At 38.0% G+C, this 25,148-nt stretch overlaps 1 protein-coding gene across 2 annotated transcripts in view; it reads left to right on the top strand.

Moving 5' to 3' along the window:
• DERA (deoxyribose-phosphate aldolase) overlaps positions 1 to 25,148 on the top strand; it is a 123,392-nt gene that overhangs the window by 63,421 nt on the left and 34,823 nt on the right. For both annotated transcript variants that reach the window (XM_081821301.1, XM_081821302.1), the window contains exon 6: positions 10,579 to 10,707. In XM_081821301.1, the coding sequence (XP_081677427.1) occupies positions 10,579 to 10,707 (129 nt within the window). The remainder of the gene's footprint in view (positions 1 to 10,578; positions 10,708 to 25,148) is intronic.

The following is a 25,148-nucleotide window of genomic DNA, read 5'->3' on the forward strand; positions in this document are numbered from 1 at the left end:
ACAGACCTTGGTTGGAATCCGGGCGCTACCATTAGTAGCTGTTTTCTCTTAGGCAAGTTACTTCTCTGTGTCTTCCGTTCCTTCTCTGTGAAATAAGAATAATGGCATACACTTTATAATGGGGATTCAGTTAGATAATGTATGTAAATCGATCGTCCCAGATGAATCCCTCCATACCAGCTGCGGTTTCTTCTCTTTCCTTCTCCTTCTGGTGCTGATAGTATGTTATCAAGGGAAGTAACCATGATAGTACATGTATTGAGTAAATGAAGTAGAACTCTCAAAGACTTGGATTTTAGTCTTTGTAATTTTGCTAATTTATACCTAGTCCTTGGGCAAACACTTCACTTCTTTCTGCCTCCATTTAAATAAGCTACCAATGAGAGGATAAAACTTAATGATTTCTACAGTCCTTTAGAGCTATAATGGCCTGTGACTTATATATTTGGCGTTTTCATTGTCTGGGAGTATTATTCCCTTGATAAGGACCTGTAATACAGTATTTTTTCATGATGATATTAAAGTTGACATCTAAGTTGCATTTCTTTAAACAATTCTTTGAAGAAAGCGTTCACCAGAAGGGGTTCATCATCTCATAAATCTTATTGAACAGGTTTTGAAAATGAAATGCATTCCATGCTCTGTAAATACAGAGGTGTTCATTTTTTACTTTTTTTATGACCTCTCTCTGCTGCATATATTTACCTTAATATATTACCAGTGACTTGGAAATGGTATCAGATTCCGCCTCTTTCAAGAATCTTCCAGTTCTTTGAGCTCAGGACCTAGAGCTGAGTTTACTAGTTATTGGAAACCCATTCCCTACTGGAGCACCATCAGACACAACCCCAAAGGTGCTTCTTCTGTGACATTTTTCAGCATAGTGTGTTCAGTGTTGCACTTGGAAATATTGTTTGTGTCCTGTATCCAGAGCCCTATTTTATCCTCTTCAGTTCCTCAGCCCTGACTTGCTCTCCTAAACTTGGTTTGTGGAGTACATGCCTCACACTATCAAGAGTTTTAGGGTGAGAGAATGAAATATTTGGGCCAATGCCACAGTGTCTGTCACTGTGTTTTATGAAGTGGATCCTGAAAATCTTGCATCCGGGCAACAATTTATTTTTCTTATTTGCTTGTTTTTGCACAGGAAGGATGGTAGAAGGAACATCTCTTAAAAGAAACTGGAATTTTTCTTTCTTTTGTAGAGCTGTTAATCATAATATCTTTTGAGAAAAGCAATCTTTAAATCTAAAGACAATGTTTGGAGAGGAATCACATAATCTATAATCTATGTTTTCTCTGGGGAGTTGTTTATAACAGAAAAATTCTGGAGATACTTATGGCAGCTGTAGGCTTTTATGGTTTTTGTTTTTAGGCTATGATTCTTTAAAACTTCAAATACTATTGACCAAAATGTGTGTGTTTTATCTCTTGTAGGTTATTTTACTACCAGGTGTTTTAGCTCATCTCTGTTTTAGTCTTACAAGATTAATTAGTTACCTTGGTGGATGAAAACTGTTCTTGAACATTTTGTGACTTTTTAAGTTTCAAAGGTTGCTGTACAATTTATATTAAGTGTTTTACTGTACATATAATTATCTTAAGAGTTATTTTCAGGCCATTCTTTTGCAGTGTTGAACATCTTTCTGGTACTCAAAAAATAATTGCTTAGATATATTCATTAACAATTATTTTTTAAGTGTCTTTGAATAGCATTAAATATAAAAGGAAATCTACTTTATGACTTTTAGATAGGAAACATGGTCTTTAAACACTTGGATTTTTACTTAAATCATAATTTGTATTCATGAAAGCTTTACTAATCACATAGTTTTCTTTGTCTATAGCAGTGCTTTTCCAGAAAACCTAACTGATTGCCAGGAGCCTCAAAATTAAGAATCTACTTTCCTTATAGGTGGAAGCTGGAGAGAAATAAGATAATTTTGAATAGAGAAAAGTAAAACGCTAGAGATGCAAGTTCCTGCTGACACAGGGAGGCAGAAGGTAAAGCCAGTTGTCAGCTGTTTGGGATGCTGTTTAAAACAGATGCAGTGTGACCCCCTCTGCTCCTTGGATCTACATTCTCATCACACAGGCCTTTCCCACTGTGGCTAGGTTCTCTGATTCCTGTCAGTGAGCACACTCCATCAGCACAGCCTCACTTGTTTTTCAGCTGGGAATGACGAGCATAAAGTCAGGCTGCGACCTCCATTTCTCCTCCTCAGTGTGGCACTAGTAGGAGGGATGTGAGGGGGCAGCCAGGAGACAACTCCTCTGCTGGTCGTGCTACTATATTGATTACGCATCTACAATGTAATATATCCTGGGTTTCTAGTACACCCACTTTTGCTACTCCTGAAAACCTCATTGAGTCAAAACGTTTATTATCAGGTTTTTAATGTGACATCACGGTGCCAGCCACTTCTCTGGTGTATGTGTTTTTGTTATATTTTTCATTATTCTGACTAATTTGCAGTCGTGGTGTTTGAATTCCATTTTCGTTTGTCAGTCATCTTTTATAATGACCTTCCAGATTATTATTTTTCTGTTACGTGCAAGAATTATTCTTTCTTTTTTTAAAATGGGGGAGTTTTTAGTTTCTGTAATGTTTGAATTTTTAACAATGAACGTGGATTACGTGTGAGTATGGGAGCAGAAAAATTAATAAAGGCTCCGGGGAATGAGGTCATGATGTATGCAAAGATGTAACCGTAGGATGTTTACTCAAGTATTATTAGTAATAGCGAAAAATCTGAAACCTTAAGTATCCAATAATAGAAAAATGATTGAATAAATTATTTATAACCATGCAGTGGGAGATTGTGCAGCCATTAAAAATTGTGCTACAGACCTATATTTTTTAATATGGAAATATGTCTGTGATATTTTGGGGGGGGAAGCAGGTTACCAAATAATATGTGCCATATATAATCACATTTTTTTTGTCTAAAAAACAGGATGACTGATAATCTCAAAAGCCCTTCTGTAAGAATAATATCTAGATGTTAAATAAATTACAGCAGTGTATGTGAAAAGTGTCTTTTTAACATTTATTTTTGAATAATTTTAAACTTACAGAAAGGTTGCAAAAATCATACACACAACTTTTACTCTCCACTGATATTCCACAATTATTAAATTCTGCCCCATTTACCTTTTGCCTTTTCATTGTCTGTGAGTATGTATACATGTGTGTGTGCATGTGCATATATATAAAATTATGGATGTGTAATTGTTGTTTTAATTATTTGAGATTAAGTGGCAGACCTGTCGATCCATTACTCATAAATATTTCAATGTGTATTTTCTAAAAACAAGAACACTTGTACCAAGCCACAGTACACCTTCAAAATCAGGAAATTAACATTGATAGCATACTACCGTTAAATCCGTAGACTTTGTTCATTTGGCAGATTGTCTCAATAATGTTTTTTATTAGTTTCAGGATCAATTGTTACATGTCTCCTTAGTCTTCTTCAATCTGAAACAGTCCTCAATCTTTCCTTGAGTTTGAAGAATAGTGCCTACCATTTTGTAAAATATGCTTCATTTGGGTTTGTTTGATGTTTTTCTCATGATTAGATTCAAGTTATATATTTTGGGGAGAAATACCACAGAAGTTTTGCTCAGTTCACCTCAGTGCATTATTTCAGGGGTCATAAGATGTTGATTTGTCCCATTATTGATGATGTTAATTTTTAAGTGGCTAAGATGCTGTCTGGCAAGTTTCTCCATTATAAAATTAATAAGTATTTTGTGTTTTAATAAGTAATTAATATAGTATATGAATGGAGATATTTTGAGACTATGTTAATATCCTGTTCCTCATCTAACTTTTATTCAGTAGTTTTAGCATTCATTCATAATTCTTCTTTTGTTACTCTGATAGTTGTCAAATGGTGATTTTCTAATTCTTCCATTTCTTCTATACTTATTAGTTAGCATTACCTTCTCCTCCCCCACTTTCTTTCCCTCTCTTTGTAAGAACTCGCGGAGTTCTATTTTACTCAATTGGTTATAATCCATTACTGTCATTGTTATTTTGGTACTCAGATTATCCCAGATTTGGCTGGTGGGAGCTGCTTCGGATGGTTCTTCTGTCCTTTTGACATGTTCTTATTACTCGTTGAGAACTTTCCTTGAATTCTTATCAAAGATATTTCAGGCTTATCTTTAACTTTTCCTGCCTGAGCTCTGGAATCAGCCATTTTCCCAAGGAGCTCTGCTTCCTTTTATTGAAGACTGGTATTTAGAAACCAAGATTTGGGTGCTCAGTGTGCTCCTTGCTGCAACGCTGTGGTTTTTCGGCTTTCTCAGTGGACAGATCTAGGAAACACATGAATGTTCACATATACACGATGAGCATGTATAAACACACATGCATTTATATCTATTTATTATCTATCTCTATCAGAAACCATGAGTTCACGCTGATGACTTCCTCACAAGCCAACATCATATGGTTATTCTTGCCCTTTCTCTTCCTATATTGATGCCCGTCTTTCTTGTCATGAGAAATCTTGTTCCCATCATCCTCAGTATATTTATTTACTTGATCAGTTGCCTTGTATGTAACAGTCTCCTGAACGCGCAGCCTGTCTCCCTGGTCCAGTACTGCACACTCAGGCTGGTTGAGCTTGCCAAGTCCTCCAGAACTCCCAGCCCTCACTGATGAGGATGTCCACCCCCGACCCTGATCTGGCAGCATGTGAGCCCAGAGTTTCCCAAGGCCCCAGTGACAATGCCAGTCCCAAGTTTACCTCCTCCTTCACAGCAGCATGCAAATGAGAGTACCTCTGCTCCCCCACCTCTCTCTGGCTGGGAGCTCCCACGGAGTAGAGTTCCAAATTGTCTTTCTAAACCAATAACAAGAAGCTGTTTGGTCTTAATTGTAAAAGTATAATGTTTTAGAGCAAATCATAGTTTATCTTCATTTTTATAACTGCTTCTTATTAAAGGTGAATCCAAGAGAAAAACAGTTAATCGATTACCTTCATAATCATTTAAATAATTACTTTTACATTTGAGATGTCTTCGAGCTCCAAAAGTAAAGATCTTCTATCCAATCTTGAGTAGAAAAATGATGCTTGGAGAGGTTCAGTAACTTTCCCAAGTGACACAGCTAATTAGTGGGCAAACAAGTGCAGAAAAGTCCTGATTCAGACAAGTGAATGTCACTACAACATAAGGTACTGTTCTCATCCCATCCAGAAGGCTCATAGAGCAATTTATAGATTTTTTTTAGTGTATTGAATCATACAAAATTAAGTATTTTATGTTTCTAAATTATTCTGGAACTTTTCAATTTCCTCAACTTTGTTTTCCCTAGAAGAATGAAAATCAGGTCCTAGGGTTGTGATACTCATCTGTAATGTTAGTAATTTGAACTAAATGGGAGTTGACATCCCTTCAGGTTCTAGGTTTTGATTAGTCTATTCATTAAGTTCTTCAGTTTATTTCCTTGAGAATGTATTTTAACGACAGCACGTGTGTACCTGCCTGCCTGTATGTATGTGGTGGGACAGAGGGAGAAAAGTGTGAGGAAATTTTAGGCAAGTCAGTCATCTGTCCACATTTCACTTTTCGCATATGAAATGTGGAGGTAATTGCCAGCTACCCCACAGGGATACTTAACTGATGTGAAGAAAACACTGAGCATTGTTGAAGGAAGATGCTTTGAAGACTTAGGGGGTTTCTCATTCTTTTGAGTAGCTGCTCCTCATGAAGAGTTTTTTGGAAAGAGGATCTATTGAACTTGTTAATTCCACTGTAATTTCCTTCACATGTGTATTCCGGGAGCAATTATATAAATCCACATCCTGTTGCTTCCTTTCCTGCTGATGTGGAGGAAAATCCACCCATTCGTTTTTCCATTGTTTTACTCATCTATATTGAAAGGAAAGTGACAGTTGAGTATGTTAAAGGACATTATGATTCGAGATTGTCTAGGTTACATTTCAGCCATCAAGCCACTTGGATTTGCATATGTCATCTATCACTGTGATGCCAGGGTGCTTAAAACTACCTGGACACTAATAATGCTTATTTGTGGCTTCCATGGTTTGTGTTGGAGTAAAGTGGTCTATTTTCCTTACATGTTAAATTTGTGAATTCTAATTATGCCTTCATGAGTATTAAGACAGTGCCTGTTCCGTTTTGTTTTTTAAAGTTACTTTTGCATTTCTGGAAGTATATAAGGAAAAGTTTGGAAATCTAGTATTGAATGATTAAATGCCTACTAACTGCCTTGTTCTGTTCTAGCCATATGTATTATTTTATCTAATCTTTACAAAAATATGTGAGCAAACTGCGGCTCTCTAAGTGATCAGGCATAGGAAATTTTAATGATTCCTATAAATTTGCATAACTAGCAAGTAGCAAAACTCTTATCCTAGAAGTCTGGGAGCATGGGCTCCAAGTTAAAAAAATGTTTGTGATATAGTAAACATTTGTCCCCCAGCCTGCTTTCTAGGCCCTAGAGAGGTTGTGTTTATGTTCTTTAAGAAACGTAGGTCACTAGAGGGTATTATGCTAAGCGAAATAAGTCAATCAGAGAAAGACACGTATCATATAATCTCACTGATATGAGGAATTCTTAATCTCAGGAAAGAAATAGGGTTGCTGGAGTGGAAGGGGGTCGGAGGGATGGGTTGGCTGGGTGATAGACACTGGGGAGGGTATGTGCTATGGTGAGCGCTGTGAATTGTGTAAGACTGATGAATCACAGACCTGTACCTCTGAAACAAATCATACGTTATATGTTAAAAAAAGAAGAAGATAGTAGGAGGGGAAAAATGAAGGGGGGGGAATTGGAGGGGGAGATGAACCATGAGAGACTATGGACTCTGAGAAACAAACTGAGGATTCTAGAGGGGAGGGGGGGTGGGAGGATGGCTTAGCCTGGTGATGGGTATTAAAGAGGGCACATTCTGCATGGAGCACTGGGTGTTATACGCAAACAATGAATCATGGAACACTACATCAAAAACTAATGATGTAATGTCTGGTGATTAACATAACATAATAAAAAAATTAAAAAAAAAAAAGAAGGAAACGTAGGTCACAGTATCCCCTGCTTTTATAAGTCCCTCTCTGTCAGAACCTAATAAACACTCAGCAGTAACTGTAACAGCACCACCCCCAAGGCCAGAAACAGGAAAACAAGTAGCTGACCTTCCCTGAGCATTAACCTATGTCCCAGAAACTGTCCTTAGCACTTTATACATATTAGCCTATTTAATGCTTAAAATAACTCCTTGAGGTGTGCATACCTCTATTATCCCCATTTTATTGAAAAGGAGACAAAGTTTGAGGTAATTGCCCAAATCAGTTTTGGAACTGGAGTATGAACCCAGGGAGTGGGGCACCCACGCTCTATTGTCCCACACTTATACCACACTTCTCAGTAAGTATTTGTTGTACTAAAATTCTGAGTTGGAAACTAATGAAACCAATTCAGATTAAGTTAAACGGAAAAGGTGTCTATTGGGCGGACATAGAGTAGCTCACTGAGTCAGTAAGAAGCCTGGAGAACCAGGCTTGGAAAACAAGCAGGACCACGAAAGACTGGGGCACAGAGAACACGGCCGGATGTGCCACGGGAAGAGTGGTTATGAGGCCACTCCTGGGGCTGCCACCACTGGCTGGTGGCCCCTGGGTCATGTGCTGTTGGATCTGCTGCCATCAGTGATCCCGCAGTAGTAATACTAATGAACATCCTGACTGCACTGTCATCTTAGCATCACTCAGGAAGATTCAGAGGCCCAGGTAGAAGCATTTGCTTGATGGAATCCAGGTCACATTATACAAAGGACAGGTTTGGTATATACTTTTTGATTGAATTGTTCTGGTATACTCTGGGCAGAATAGTAACAGGAAAGAAAATGACAAACAACTTTCCAGGGTGGAACTCTAAAGATTAAGGTACTTGCTCAGAAAAACTGGACCCTGCTATGTGGTGGAATAGGTCAGTAAAATGATTTGAGGAGTTGGCAGGTAGAGAATGAGAAGGCACTGGGTTACGTATTTGTTTAAATCCAGTTACCCTCCGAGTGACCAGTTTGGATCATGGATTACAGAGCATCACTTGGTGGCTGATGATTGAGTCATAAAATACATCTTTTTTTTTTTTTTTCCTAGTTAATTTTAACGGTAGATGAAGAAATTGACTGGGTATCAAAAGGTGATACTTTTTAGAAAAGGGCTGATGGTTTTGTTCATAAATATGATCAGGATCACTGTTTTAAGAATTTTGTACAGATCAAACTTCACCTCCACAAATGTTGTAATAAAACATTTTCAAGCCTTATCTGATGACTCACTGGTTGTAAGCACTAATCCATATAACAAGATTTTGGTCCAGTACAAGGAGTTGGGTCAGGCCATGAATAAGATTTGGTTTTTATCACACAACATTTAATTGAAACTCATTTTCCTAGAATTCTGAGCTTAAGAGTCATGGTTAAACTTTCTGAGTGCTTACAATCAGCCAGACAACGTGTAGAGCATTTTGTATATATCTTCCCTTTTAATCCTCATAATAACCCAATAAAGTATTATTATTGACACTTCAAGGAGGGGACTGAGGCTGAGAGAATAACTTGCCCAAGGTCAAGCAGGAAGGGATGGAGTTGGGTTTTAAATCCACATTTGTCTGACTCTCGAGCCTGCTTTTGATCGCAGTGCTGTACTGTGGAAGAAAAATCATTAATTAAGTCTCAGGTTAACTCTGGGTTAGCATTCTTGAATTTTCAGATCAAGAGATTTCCTTGTCACCAGTTCTTAGCGAACAACTTTCTGTTTTTAGATTCAGTAACTCGAAAAATGTCATTCCATCCAAGATTTGTTCCCTGAGTTAAAAGAGTATAAATTGTTATTGCCACTTAGTCTTTGCTGTCTATACCATCCTCACACGTTTTCATATTGGATGTTGGGTGAGATGACTTCTCACGGTTTGGGGAGGATGGGCAGGGTGAGGTAGTCAGTGTGGCATCTGAGATCATCTCTAATGCTCCAAACCACTGATTACTAGGGATTTGTGAAAATACTCAGTCCTTTCTTGAAAAACCTTCTGTGGGTGCCATCTCTTGACAGTGACAAACACTAAAATTTGCCAAGCACCCTGTAATAGAATATTTGCTTTTATTTGTGTTCAGTTTTCACTTTGAGCTTCAAGTTAAGTTCAGGTTTTCTAGGATTGGGAAGCCAGGTTTTCTTCACCTTCTTATAATTTTCATGGTTTTGACTGAGTTTGCTGACTTGTGACTAATTTTTAGTATTTTACATGTACTTTAATAAACCTGTGAATTAAGGGAGTCTCATGTCCACATTAAAAACTGCTTACCCTAACCCTAACCCTTATTATGAATGTTTCTTTCCTGCTCAATTTCGTCCATGTGCTTATTTCCTACAAAATATGCACATATACGGAGGAACAAAAAAGCCCTGATAGTCCTGTTAGTGTGGTAATAGCCCAAGTTCAAGGAATGAGTGCAGCTGACCTGATGCAGGGTCAAAGCCAAAATCCACTGGTATCATGACAGAAGACTATGTTAAGTAATTTTTCAAAAATTTCATACTCATTAAACTGATTTTGTTTACTAAAAGTCTGTCAGTTTTGTTTGAATATGAAATGTTTTCCCCCTTGATTCTTTTTTTGTGGTTGAGTATAGTTTTGCGTTTTTCTTTGGTGTCTGTATATATATATATTTTTTAAAGATCTTATTTATTTATCAGAGAGAGAGAGACAGAGGCAGGCAGAGGGAGAAGCAGGCTCCTTGCTCAGCAAGGAGCCCGATGTGGGACTTGATCCCAGGACTCTGGGATCATGACCTGAGCCAAAGGCAGACGCTTAACCGTCTGAGCCACCCAGGCATCCCTGGTGTATGTATATTTTTAATCAAGCTGCTTTCAGGGTGCAATGTGGAGCCCTCAAAAGCCAGATTTGGTACTGGGTTCAGGGGTTAATAGATTCAAGACTGCACCTGCGAGTCTCTCTACAACTGGCTTTGTGCACATACATCCAGCATACCTGGCTAGGCTCGATGCTTTTTTGTCAGATATTTAGACACATGCCCTGGCAGATAGTGGGGAAGGTGGTTATGTCTTTATTGTCATTAGCAGAGCTCTCAGGAAAGGCCTGCTTTAGATTCTAACAAGAGAACTTATTATGTGAATGGAAGAATTAATAAGGACCTGAGGATTTTTTTTTTTTTTTTAGTTTGCAAAGTGGGACACCCCCATATATGATAGATAAATGTCTTTTTTCTTGTAACATATGGGAGAGGTAGAAATTATTTGTAATTTGCATGTCATTAGAATGATACTTAAAAAGCTGCGTGGCTCTGGACCTTGGGCAGGGGCTTAGAAAGTTCCACGGTAGCAAACTAAGCATTTCTTATAATGGGATGTGAACGGCAACAGAATGCTGTAGGCGATATTAAATTGGGGTGATTTTTAGAAAGTGACAAATGTTTTATGTTTCCTAAATCCGAGATGGGTTCTACCAGCTGCACATGGCTGCCAAGTTATGTTATCACTTGCCTGCTTTGTAACTGCTTCAATTCCTTCCTCCCCCAGCCCTGTATGATGAGATTCGTCAGTTTCGCAAGGCCTGTGGGGAGGCTCATCTCAAAACCATCTTAGCAACAGGAGAACTTGGATCTCTTACTAATGTCTATAAAGCCAGTATGATAGCAATGATGGCAGGTAAGTGTTCTATATTCAAATGACGATATCTATTGAATTGATGTTTTTAGGGGAAATAAGTAAGCTAAAATATTTGGCTATTAGCTAAAACATGCTAACCACTTGGAAATTTGGGTGGGAGGACCCAGATATTTTGTGAATACGTGTACAGTGTGAAGTGGTCACAAACTTGGCTTTCTTGCACGTTTTTTGTGGCATTTCATCGCTGCACTATCCTTGTAAGACAGTAGATGGCTCTCTTGTTAGTGAATTGCCTTCTTGTTGCTCTTTGATTATTCATTCATCAACATATGTTAGACAGGAATTTCTTTAACTCTGACTTATTTCTCCCTGTGAATTTAAGTGTTTGATTTTTCTCAGAGATGTGTATCTATACTGGTTCAGGCAGCCTGTGCTTTTGTTTGTGTTAATTTTTCTTTTAAATGTGGCGCAGTATCATTGCTTTTTATACTTTGAAATGCAGGTTGACTTACTCTTTATCTCCTTGAACAGCAGGCCTGTCCATTCATACATCCAAGCTTGAAACCTGGGAGTCAGACTTGATTCCTTCTTTTCCTCATCTTCCCCTAAACCAGCGAATGAGTCTGGAGAACTCTACCTCTTCACTGTATCTAACACATCATCTCTGCATCCTGCGTGCTCCCTTCTCTGGCCATTGCCGTACCCCACACGCATCACTTCAGTCTCCTCACTGCTCTCCCCTGTCTCCGCTTTTGTCCCCTTCCAATCTGTTTCCCACACAATTGCCAGAATGGTCTCTTAAAAATGCTAATTGGGTTTTGGTCCTGCTTGCTTAAAATCCTTCGGTGGCTTACGGTGCCTCTGGACCCAGCTGGAGACAAAGGAAGATACCTGTGCACCTGTCCACTTGAGCTCATATTTGCCAGCAGGGCACCTCAGAAGCCGGTGAGCTTTATGTAATCTTGCCACCAAAGGATTCTTTTAAATGTGAAGGTGTAGGGCAAATGAGAGAGGTGACGGAGGGGAGCAGCCTTCTTTTCAGCAAAATGTGAGGGAAATATAATTCACTTCCATAAATAAGAAACAACACACACACAAGGTCTTCACCAGAAGCTGCACCCTCCACCCCCTGCCCCCACTCTCACATCACTGTCAGAGAGTCAGGGTCACCACAAGCCTCACCCGGCCTGCCCACTCAAAAAACAACAACAAAAAATCCTTCAGTGGCTTCCCTTAATCGTCAAGGTAAAATGTAAATTCCTTCAGCCTGATTTTAAGAAAAGGTCCTTCTTGGGGTGCCTGGGTGGCTCAGTCGTTAAGCGTCTGCCTTCGGCTTAGGTCATGATCCCAGGGTCCTGGGATCGAGCCCCACATCGGGCTCCCTGCTCTGCGGGAAGCCTGCTTCTCCCTCTCCTGCTTCTCCCTCTCCCACTCCCCCTGCTTGTGTTCCCTCTCTCGCTGTGTCTCTCTTTGTCAAATAAATAAATAAAATCTTTAAAAAAAAAAAAAAAGAAAAGGTCCTTCTTAAGACCCTGCCTGTGCCTCCACAGGCTCCTCATTTCCCCTTCACACCATATGCTCCAGCTCTATGAAATTCCTCATAGTTCTCTGCTGATGGTACCCTCCAAACCTTTCAAGGCTTCCTACGTGCTGTGGCCCCTGCCTGGAATGCCTTTTGCCCAAGTAGTTCCTTCACATCTTTGGCTTCAGCACAAGTGTCCCTTCTTTCAAGAGTATTTCCCCAATACTGCTTCCTCCCTCACCACTTGGTTCAGTATCTCTTCTGTGTGCCTACGTAACATTCTGTTGAAACCTCTGTCAGATGAAATATCCCACTATCGTGTGATCGAGTCCTGAATTTCGAGGTGCCCTACCAGTGGCTCTGCACGTGGGTGAAGATACCTAAGTTCTCAGGTCTTCAATCTGGGCCTCTATTGTAGTCCCCCTCTAGATTTTTAGACTCGTGTACTTTTTGAGTCTTGTCAGACTAGCTTCATTCCCTGGGGCTCTACTGAAAATCAGCCTGCTAGGCATTCATGAAGCTATTGCTGTGCTCATTGCCCCTGTATCCAGATGATCTCTGCTCTGGTTGTCTCATTTCGAGCACAGTCTCTGAAAATCTAAGGTGAGGAATGGAACACGTTAAACAGTGGGTCATCTGTGATGTTGGCATTTCAAAGGTCCACAATAATAGAAGCCTCACTGCAGCTCTTATGAGCCTGGGTGAAGCCCCCTGAGTCCTAAGTACACAGGTAACTCCCTTTTCATGCTCCTTGCCGGGACAAGGGATTGTTAGCCTAGAGTGCTGTGATCTAGGTCGCAATGAAAGTATGTTCATTCTGGGAGGTCAGCCAACCCTGTCCTCCTCACTGCACCTACTGCTCATGATAGGAACATGGAATTTAGGTCATCATTCCAGGAAGTTCCTCTTCTACCCTCTGCCCCACCCACCAACAGAAAAAAAAATGTGAGTAGGTACATGCTCTCCCCTGTCTCTTCCTGTCTGCTTGGATCCCTGTCCATGTTGTTCCTTATCTCTTTCATTTCTTCACTTAAGCAGTGTCTGTTGAGTACTTAACTATGGGTAATAAAACTTGTATTTGTGGCGTGCTTTACCAGATGCTTTAAAATAATATTCCTTAATCTGCACATCAACCCTGTGGTTGATAAAGAAACTTAAAAAGTGACTTGTCTAAGGTCACAAAGCTGATAGACCACAAAGAGTCATTATTTGAACCCAGGTCTTCTGGCTCCAGGAGTATTGCTTTCTCAGCTGTAACACAGCTGTCTCCCAGGGCACTGTGCTTGACCTTATAATGAGTTAAAGACATACACAGTCTTTGCAAGGTATAATAAGTGAAAGCATCCAGCATACTTCCTGGCCCATAGTTTCTGGTTCCTATTCTCTTAAGAAGGTATATAATAGAAATGAGGTATGTTTTGAAGAATTTTTAAAAATTTTCGACTAAATTTACATTTATATAAGTTACAGCTCTACTTTGGCATTTTTAATTGATTTTTTTCCCCTTAAAAATCAACTGCATTGAGGTAAATTTATACACATTGAGGTGTTAAGTCTCCAATGTGATGACTTACAATTTGTATTTTTCATCATCCCCAAAATATCCTTTGTGCCCCTTTGCTTTCAGTTCCACTCTTTTTACTTCTGCCCTAGCTGCAATCAGTGCTCTGATTTTATCACCATAGATTGACTTCGCCAGTTTTAGAACATCGTATAGTTATACAGTATGTACTCTTTTGTGCTTGTTCTCCCTCCACCCCCAAGATAATAGCTGTGAGATCTATTCATGTTGTTCTGTGTATAAGGAGTTTGCTTAGGGGTATTCCATTGTACAAATATACTGAGTTGCCAAACTTACTGATATAAAGTTCATAATATTCTGATGTCTATAGGGTCTGTAGTTATACCTCCTTTTTTTACTTCTGGTGTGTCATTTTTGTTTTCTTTCCTGTTGTTTCTTTCTTTCTTTCTTTTCCCTTTTTTTTTTTTTTTTTTTGGTAGAAGAGTTTTGCTAGAGGTCTGCAATTTTATTAATCTTTTCAAAGAGCCAATTTTTTGCTTTGCTGTTTTTTCATTGTCATTGAGTTAAAAATACTTCTAATTTCCCTTGTGATGTCTCTTGATACTTAGAACGTTTTTAGAGTATTATTTAGAATAAACCTTTACACTGGCACACCTAAATACATAAAGCAAATAGTAACAGACATAAAGAGAAATCGACAGAATATTTAATTTCCCAGTATTCTGTGCTTTTCTGGATATCTTATTGTTATTGACGTATAATTTAAAATTCTTTTATGCTCAGGGAATATCCACTGTAAAAATCTTTTGTCTTTTGAAATTGAAGAAATTTATAGGCCATTTTTATGGTATATTTAAGTATAAATACACTTCAGGTGCACTTGGAAAGAATGTCATGTATTTGCAGATATTAGTGGTAGTATTCTGTTAATATCAAGTAGGTCAAGTTGGTTGATCATATTTTTCAGATCTGGTTTTGTTTTATTTTGTTTGGTCTACTTATTCTATTTATTATCAAGAGGACAGGGGTGTTAAAGTCTCCAAATATGATTGTAGATTTGTCCACTTATCCCTTTAGTTTTGTCAGTTTTTTCTAAATGTATTTTGGAGCCTTCATATTAAGTATATACACTTTTAGGATTGTTATGTTTATCGTTGAATTAGTGCATTCATTATGACATGTCCCTTTTTATCTATGGTACTAGTCCTATCTGAATGTCTACTTTGTCTGGTATTAATCTAACCACACCAGCTTTCTTGTGTGTTTCCTACCATTTGCATGGCATATCTTTTTTCTATCTTTTTTTATGAAAAAAAAATATATGTGTGAAATCTATAACCCATCTTTGGTTATATATTTAAAGCCATTTCTTGTAGGCTTTTTTTTTAAGGCTTTTTTTTTAATCCATTGTGAGAATCTGTACTTTTTAATTAGAATGTTTTGTTCATTTTCATTTCACACAATTTTTGATATGATAGGAGTTAAGTCAGTCATCTTGCAGTTAGTTTCCTATTTGTTCTGATCCATTTTTTGTTTTGTTTTTTTCCTGCTACCTCTTGGGTTCATTAAATATTTGATAGCACTTCATTTTATTTTTTTTTGTTGGCTTTTTATCTACAGCCTCTTTGTACTTTTCAAGCACTTGCTCAATTATAATATGCATCTTTAACTTACCACAGTTTACATAGATTTAATATTATTCTATTTACATTTCATGTGTCATGAATGTAAGAACCTTAACAACAGTTGCGTTTACACTCTCTTTAGTCCTTTGAATTATTTTAGTGTTCTTCTTCCACCTATTAATAAACTCTTTAATATGATGTGATTTTTGTTTTAACGGTCATTTGTCTTTTAAGGAAATTAAAAGAAAACTAAGTAAAACTAGTCTTTTATATTTTCTCACACATACATCATTTCCTTCTTTATTCCTTCTTGTAGGTCTGCTGGTGACTAATTCTCTTAGATTTTGTTCATCTGAAAATGTCTTCATTTTACACTCATGTTTCAAGGATTGTTTGCTGAATATGGTGTTCTAGGTTACAGTTTTACTCTTATTTCAGTACTTTAAACATGTCATTCCATTTCTTGGAATTTGGCTTTTTCTTGTTTTCCTGTAAGTACTGTTTCATCTTATTCTGGCTATGGTCAATCTGTATTTTCTCTTTATTTTTCACTATTTGACCGTGATGTGCCTAAATATGGTTTTCTTTGTACTTATTCTGCTTTTACTTTGCTAAACTTCTTGGATTTGTAGGTTGATGTTTTCCACCCAGTTTTGGACATTTTATAATTATTTTTTCACAAATGTTTTCTACCCCATTTTATCTCTCTTTCCCTTCTAGGACTGTAAGTACATGAGTGTTAGATATTGTCCCACAGGTTACCGAGGTCCTGTTTATTTTTTTAAAGATTTATTTATTGATTTTAGAGAGAGCATGAGTGGGAGGGAGCAGAGGGAGAGAGAGAGAGAGAGTCTCAAACAGATTTCTCCCTGAGCGCGGACCCTGGTGCGGGGCTTGATCTCATGACTTGAGTTGAAACCAAGGGTCTGATGCTCAACCGACTGCCACCCAGGCACCCCCTGTTCATTTTAATTTTAATCTTTTCTCCTCTCTCTGTTCTTCTGATTGGTTCATTTACACGGATCTTCAAGTTTATTGACCCTTATTTTCCATCTCAAGTTTGCTCTTAAGCCCATCTAGTGAAATTTATTTTATTGTACATTTTTAGTTTTAGAATTTCCATTTGATTCTTTTTTAGGGATTTTCATTTCTCTGCTGATGTTCAACATATTTTCTCTCATAGAGATCATATTTTCTTGTAAGTCTTTGAACATATTTATAGTAGTTGATTAAAAGTCCTTATCTGCTAATTTATATATCTGGATTATCTTGGGGTCTGTATCTTGAGCTGCCAGTTTTCCAGTGCCTGAAAATAGTTGCCTTTTGTATTTTGTTCAGCTGTATGGTTGTTTGTAGCAGGAGGGTAAATCTGGTACATTTATTCTGTTGTGTCTTTGTGGCTTTTGTTTTCTCATTAATGTAGCATGAAAATCTCAAAAGGAAAGGTGTTTTATCATTATATTCGTAATTGTTATCTTGTTATATTGATAGCCATTTAGATTATTACAGAAAAATTCTCTGGAGAGTAAGCTAGAGATATGTAACTGTATTAGTCTGATATCATACATCATTGTAAATAAAAAGTTAACCTAGGTGTTCACATTTTTGGTCAACTAAATGTTTACTAGCTTACTTTTGGTTTAATTTTGTTTAGGAATCTTTTGGAATGTTTTAGGGGAAGGAGCCATAGGTCATGGGAGCTAGAAGACTTGGATTCTTGTTCATTTTTGCATAATTTATGACTTTAATTGAATCAATTAATCTGATTATTATAGCTGCATTATAAAGTGTAAAGTAAGTACATTGCAAGTTATTAAAAAATATCAGCATACCTTCCTATGCTATCCTACCTCAGTCAGGAAGGAAACATAATTGAATTGAATCTTTTTTTTCTAGACTATTACAAGGCATTATTCAGACTGTCACTTTTCAGAACCATCTGTGTAGCTGCAGGAGATAGAATATATTGAGTTGGATTCCATTCTGTACTGATCTCAAAGCTTATTAATATGTTAGTATGATTGTTTAGTGAATCTTTTTTTAAATTTTTTTTAAAGATTTTATTTGTTATTTGACAGAGAGATACATAGCAAGAGAGGGAACACAAGCAGGGGGAGTGGGAGAGGGAGAAGCAGGCTTCCCATTGAGCAGGAAGCCTGATGCGGGGCTCGATCCCAGGACCCTGGGATCATGACCTGAGCCGAAGGCAGACGCTTAACGACTGAGCCACCCAGGCGCTCCTGTTTAGTGAATCTTAAATAGGAACTTGTTTTGCCAACTTTTGGCTCTGTCTTAAAAAATAAAAGTTTCAAAAGAATCTGATTAGTTGAGAATCACCATTAGATGTGGCCCAGTTAATTTTTTTATGCCACACTTCTCAGCTATGGTTATTTGTCATATCTTCTAATTCTTTTACTCTGGAAAATATAGCAGCCATCTTAGCTCTTTAGATGTGTATCAGAATAAAATATTTAACTGGAGATCACTTCCTCAACCGCCGTAATGATCCAGAACCAAGCCAGGAACAAGGAGGAAAAAAAGAAAGAAAACATTTCAAAGAGATGAAATATATATAATATAATCTACAGTACAACAGTAGTAATAGACAGTAACATTTCTTGAACATTTACTGTGTGACAGGTACTATTTTTAGGACTTTATGTATATTTACATTTAACCTTCACAGTGACTCTCTAAGGTAGGTACTTTTCTGCGGGAAAATGGGAACATCAGTTAAAAAGGATTTTTTGCTGCAATTCTACATGGTCATTATTGATATTTGGAAACATTCCAGATACTCTGTCTTTGTTACATCATTTCCTCTGTCTGTTATAGCTTTCTCTTCTCCTTTTAGCTGTTTTTAAAGATTTAAATATAATTTTCATCCTTTGTCAAATCTCTCCATGATCCTCTAGAGGCAGAATTAATTAATTGTTCATACCATCGTGCTCCTAGGACAGTTGTAAATATCAGTAGCATTTGTCATATGGTATCATCATCCATTGTTTTAGCTGTTGAATCTTTTGCAAAATTATGAACCTTCCTGAGCCAAGGACTATATCTAACTTATTTATATTTCTCTGTGATTACTGCTATGCCTGGTATCTAAGAGAGCCTAAGAAAATATCTTGATATACACAAATGAATGAATGGATGGATGGATGAATGAGAAAGAGATAAGGGAAAGTAAAAACAGGCAAAGTAAATGCTGAAGACCTAGACTCATCTTTCCAGATGTGCCATGATCTTGTAGAGTTTGGACATGTTATCTTGAGAGCAAAATTTTACTTTAATTGAACAAAAAGATAATTTATACCATTGACAAGGAGATTATGTATTTGAGGCATTGTTTGGGCGACCTAAGCAGTGGTGTGACATATAAACGGTTTGTGCGGCTCTAGGGCTAAGAAAGGACTAACGAAAACTTTCTGCCTTGGCTTTTTGGCCAAAGAAAATGGATCTGACTTTCACATTACTGGCCATGTGGTGAGAGAAATGCAAATAAAGAAGGAGGGGAGGTAGGAATAAGCAATTCGAAGGGAATATAATCAGGAAAGAGAAACGAGAGCCATATTTTTTCATCAAACAATCCAAGAACAAGGTGATAGGAAGTAAGATAGAAAGGGAAACATGCTTATAGAAAAGAGAAGTCTAAAGCAGGTCCATCTACTGCTAAGGGATTTCAGCTCTGCAAATGCGCACATTAAGAATAATGCCAGGGGGCGCCTGGGTGGCTCAGTCGTTAAGCGTCTGCCTTCGGCTCAGGTCGTGATCCCAGGATCCTGGGATCGAGCCCCACATCGGGCTCCCTGCACCGCAGGGAAGCCTGCTTCTCCCTCTCCCACTCCCCCCACTTGTGTTCCTGCTCTCGCTATGTCTCTCTCTGTCAAATAAATAAAATCTTAAAAAAAAAAAAAAAAAAAAAGAATAATGCCAGAATGTAGAAAAGTGCCTTTATCTTTCAGTAGCGGTGGACTGTTCATACACACGCAACAGCTAACAAGCTCCGCTCTGAAGTTATTCTAGACCTTATCTTTGGAAATAATGCAGGCATGATAAATAAGGTTGGAGTAGAAAAGCACTAAAGATGCAATCATAATGTCATCAGGTTTGAATTGCTGATGAAGATCTGTGGGTAGAGTATGAACACAAAAATATGGGGCTTGAGAAAAGCAGACCTTGAAGGAATGCAAAATGAGTTTTGAACTTGGCTGGAATTTTGTAATGTATAGGACATCAAAAATGAAAAAAGTAGGAACCAGGGGAGGGGATATTTGAAATTCAATCCAATAAGATCAGAGTAATTCAGAAACAATAAGATGAAGCAGAGAAATAAAAGAAAATATAAGGGAAGCCATTAAAAAAAATAAAACGAAGGGGAAAAAATAAACAGTGGGAAACTTGTTATGACTGAAGGAAACCAAAGCTCTAAAAGAAATGCTGTGATTGGTAGCAAATTAACATCTAAGACTTTTAAAAAAACATTTTTAAAAATTTAAATAGGAGTCAAATAGTAGAGTAAATGACAGTGTACATTTCTTTTTCTAAAGATCGTCACAAGTCACACTGAGTCCTTCATCTTGGGCTGCAAATCTTTGTATACTCAAGAAGTATTGATCCAGATGGCACATCTAGACCCCTGTGGTGATCCAGCCTGGTTTTCTTGTTTGGGGGGTTTTTAAAAATAAGATCTTGCCTTTCATAGGAAAAACATTTAATTTATGAAAAGGTATGCTACAGTTGAAAGTTCACCACTGGGGAAAGCATAAGAATATAGATGTGTATTGGGGGTAAGATGTAATGGATTTAAAACATAAATTCATTTACAGTTCCTTAAACTAGCCCTGAGAATTAAACCACTTCTAGGGTAAAAACTGATTAACTTGCCATCTCATTCAGGGAGCAAATTTAAATTTAGCGCCCCTCACCAAGCAAAAATTTCAGAAGGTTTACCACCTCGCACCGACCCACCCACCCTACCCTGCAGTCCTCATCCACCCTCTTGCCATCCTTTGTTGAATGCAAAATAGAGAGCTCAGTAGGAGAGAGAAGCTACCATGTTTTCTGGCCTCCCAGTGGTATAGGAACCTCTGATGGTCCATTTTGGTATATGTGTATTATTTTAAAGAAAATCAGTGTACATTTAAACGTAAAGTGTTTTCTTTGCCTCTTCATGGCTGGGCTTCTAGGGAAAAAAAGAAAAAGCTTGTAAGCATAGTTTTGTATATGGTGTATACTAGTGTTTGTAAAATTTTACTGTGTGAGATTTTTAAAAATATAAGCCACCTGATTCTAAAATCTTATAATGGCCTTCTCCAGACCTAGTTTGTTCAGAGGAATTTATGGGCGTAGAGGCTAGCACATATAAGTGCCTAGGAAGTGCTTGTTGATGGGGTCAGTTGTCAGGTACAGGGGCATCAATAGATATTTGTAAACAACATGTATAAAATTCAGTTTTTTAATAAATCTATATTTTGCATTAAAAGAAACATTAAGGGACTTTTTTTCATGTCTGGGTGAAATTCTGATACTTGACATAGAGGCCAAATACTAAATATTTGCTCATGTTTCTGAGTTTCTATTACTCATTTGTCTTTGATTCCTAACATTTGTTATTTATTCTTTAATGTCTGTGCCGGATAGTTACTGATCTATTAGCAAACTCTTAAATGCTGGGAAATTGGAATCCTTGAATGGGTCTCTTAGCATATTTCACCAGGTGGATACTTGATATGCATTTTGTTGAATGAACAAATGAATAAAAATTAATAAATCATGTGAGGTTACTAGTTCACAGATTGCTTTTGCAACTGTCTTAAGAGGGAACTAGAGGAGGTACCTTATCACCTTTTAAGGGATGAAAACCTGACGCTCGGAAGTTAAGTGACTAGACCAAGGCCATACATTGAGGAAGTGGCAAAATTCTGAAGCACTTCTTGACTCTAGATTCTATACACAACCCTGTTCTCCACTCTGTAATTGCTCTGTATGTAAGATATTATATATAAGCTATGTGTAATCTTTGGGGGCACAGATGTATTTCTAGAGTCCCTGAATGAGATTTACATGTTGAGCTGTACTTTTTTATTGACAAGCAAAGTAAGGACAATATAGAAGAAGTAAGGACAATAGAGAGACACGGTATTTAGACAAAAACTATAGGGGGTGGCAGACATGAAATAAACATGAAAGAGAACAATGAAAGCAAGCCCAGGGGCCCATACATGATAGGCCCACAGTAAATCCTTGTTGGAATGAAAAGGAAGGGTGCCAGGGGCACTCCCACCTCAGTTACATTGCATGTTTTTTTTTGTGTGTGTGTTTACCTGCTCTGCTGATGGTCCCATGATGATGCCCTGGGAACATCAGTGGGGTCATGACTTAACGACCGCTGCTCGAGTTCTGCACTGAAGTTCTTGGTAAATTTCATATTCCCCTTCCTGGGTGCTGAGAGGACAGCTAGGGAGTGATTTGGAAAGTGGACCTTTCTCTTAATCCACCCGATGGGGGCAGTCTGAGAATGAAGGAGCAGAGGGGGTGACATAAGAGGGTATGGGACCATGGTAATGGCATTGGAGCATATGTGGAAGAATGTCCCAGCATAGGATGAGGGTCATGGAAAACTTCCTGTGAAGAGGGATCGAAAAGAAATTGGGCATCTTATTTGGGAAGATGGCAATCGCTGGGGTTTTGATACTGTATTCAGATACTTGTACACACCCATACAAAAAGGATGAAAAAGCATGATTGTTCTCTATGATCCCAGGGTAGGAGGACTGGGACCCAGCTTTTAGAAGTTATGGAAAGATGGATTTTGGCCTGGTATAAGGCAGAGTTTAGTGAGGGTCCAGATTTTCCAGAAATTGGAAGGGCCACATCAGGAGATAGGAGGTGTTCAAAGCACAGGCTAGATCATAGCCTGATGGAGCTACTGTTATATATGAGATACTCAGTGCCCATTAGAGATGCTTGCTATTTCAGAGCTCAGTGTGATCCTATACAGAAGAGAAAAACATATCTCTCTTTCTCTCTCTGTCTCTCTCTCACACACACACACACACACAAAGCTGTTTATATGTGTGTGGGACATTTCAGTGTAGATTATGATCCAGTATAGACGGGGCCCCAAATATGGAAATAATGAGAAAAGAGGAGTACATTGGTTTCCTCGGTTTCTACCTCAAACTGGGTGGCTTGAAACAACAGAAATTTATTATCATGGCTCTGGAGGGTAAAAGCCTGAAATCAAGGTAATTGGGCATCTTATTTGGGAAGATGGCAATCGCTGGGGTTTTGATATTGTAGTCAAATACTTGTATATACCCATACAAAAAAGATGAAAAAGCATGATTGTTCTCTTCCTGCCACGCTCCCTCTGTAATCTGCAGGGTAGAATCCTTGCTTGCCTTCTCTAGCTTCTGGTGTTTGCTGGCAATCCTTGGCATTCCTTAGCTTGTAGATGCAACACTCCATTCTGTGTCTCCATCAACACATGGCCGTGTGTATTTTTGTCTGTCTCTTCCTTTTTTATAAGGACACCAGTCACTTAATAGCCCCACCTTACTCAGCAAGACCTTGTCTTTACTCAACTAATTATGTCTGCGATGACTATTTCCAAATAGGTCACTTTGTAAGGTACCAGGGATTAGAATTTCAACATACCTTTTTGGGGGGCAAGATTCAACCCATAACAAAGAGAAATAGGGTTTTTGTGCTGTGATTCTCTTATTTCCTGTAAAGACTTGAAGAAGTTAGAAAAAAATACTTTGAGTTAAACCAGCAAACTTAAATTCAGGTACAAAAGATTGATTTTTCCCTCTAAGCAATGTTGGATGGTTTTGTGGATAGGGGAAATCTAGTAGATATTAAATATTTTTATCTGCAAAAAGCATTTGGTAAGGTTCTCAATGGGAGATTAATGGCTAAAATAAAGAATGAGGCATTAGGAGATAAATTTGCTTATGAGCAAGAGACAGAAACTAACAGTAGAAGGAAATACTTTTTAGATTGGAAAGGAGTGACATACAGCACAAGCCAGGAATCAGTTTTGGGACCTATGGGTTTTTCACTTTATTTTTATTGGACTTTGTAATAAAAATACAGATCTTCAAACAGTCCAAGACAGAGTGAGTAATACTACAAGCATCAGTAATCAAAAGTTATTCTCTATCATAAACTAAATGACTGATAATAAATACTGACATAAGACTACACAATGTACCCTAATATTATAAAATGGAGCAAGCGATTCTCCTGTGTTCTGTTTTCTTCTGCATGGGTGAATATTTCTTTATTTGCTTTTTAACAAGTATTTGCACGTTTCTAGGTTTACTTTATAAGCCAAATAAATGAAAAAAAATATATATTTTTTAAACTTAGGAAGATGTGCTAGCTGAGAGAAAAATTGGTTGAAGCAAGACAAAGGTTATATCGCCATTACTAGTATAAAGAAATTAGGGACCCTGTGTGTTAAATTGCTCAGCAAACTATTCAGTAAAAAGACTTAAGGAGTGAGGGGGCGTTCTGGAAATCATCAGCTTATTCTGCAGTCATGACTTTAATGGAAGCATATACAAAAAAGTCATTGTTAGAATGATGAAGCTATGTATCTGAGGCCGTGAAATATCATAGTACGGAACTTTTCTCTCTTCTTTTCCATTTTAAAAATTTTAACAAAATGGCTCGAAACAATCCATAACATTCAGTGATTGTGTAGGTAACTTGTGTCCTCCCAGGAACTAGTTAAGTAGGTGGGAAACACACTTGTGAAATTGGACTTTTGCTTGCAACTCCTTTTGTCTAAGTCACGAAAAGGTCTTTACAAATTCATCTCTGTTTTTCCTTGATTTGTACATTGTCAGAGGAGACGAGAGAAACAGAGCCACTAAACATTTAAAAGTTAACTTGTAAAAGTTGCAAATGCTTTGAAAACTGGAAAGGATTATAAGGTATAAAGAAGCCTCATTAACTTCAAAGCTTTCATTTTATAGGTGAGAAAACCAAGATCCAGAAAGGTCAGATTCACAAGGAACTTACCCAGGGACAAATATTCTAAAGCCAAAACAATCTAGAAGGAGGTTCTCAACCCAGGCTGCATGTTAGGATTTCCTGAAGAGCTTTTTAAATAAGCTATTTAAAAGATCCTACCACCACAGATCCTAATTTTAATTGGTATTAAATGGAGCCAAGGGAATTAGTACTTTTAAAAACTTTCTTGAGTGTTCCTACTGTCTAGGCAGGAATGAGAACCTCTATCTGGAATCTAGGTTTCCTGATGTTAAGACAAGAGTTCTTCCCACTCACCCTGGTAGTTTCGAAATTATTTAGAGAAAGAATTTCAAATGCGGGGGCCGGTGGGGGGGAATTCCGTGAGCCTAGATAGCTCATAGTTAACAAATCGATTGTCCTGGTGGTTGGCTCAGCTCATAGTTAACAAATCGATTGTCCTGGTGGTTGGCTCCTTTCCAGATTGCTTGTTTGGAACCCTAAGCTTGCACTCCCATAGAAATAAAATTGTAAATGGTCAGATGTACAACCGTAGGTCCTCACCAACACACGAAACAGTGGTTTTGGAAGGACATGAATTTATATTTTTAATTAAGTCTCCAAGAACTTAAGGATTAAGGATTTTTAACCCTTTCATCTCCTTGATAGAAGTATCTTGGTTTCTCTTCCTTCCACCTTTAACATGTTAGGCATGGGGTTTGAATGGGGTCTCCCCTAGATCCAGGCTGTGCCAGGAAGGAAAAAAGGGGCTGAGGGGGGTGATGGTGAGGCTGTAGTGAGGACTGAGGAGCCAGGGGAGAGGGAA

Source organism: Leptonychotes weddellii, chromosome 5, assembly GCF_054177405.1.
Source record: "Leptonychotes weddellii isolate Sample4059 chromosome 5, ASM5417740v2, whole genome shotgun sequence".
NCBI lineage: Eukaryota > Metazoa > Chordata > Mammalia > Carnivora > Phocidae > Leptonychotes > Leptonychotes weddellii.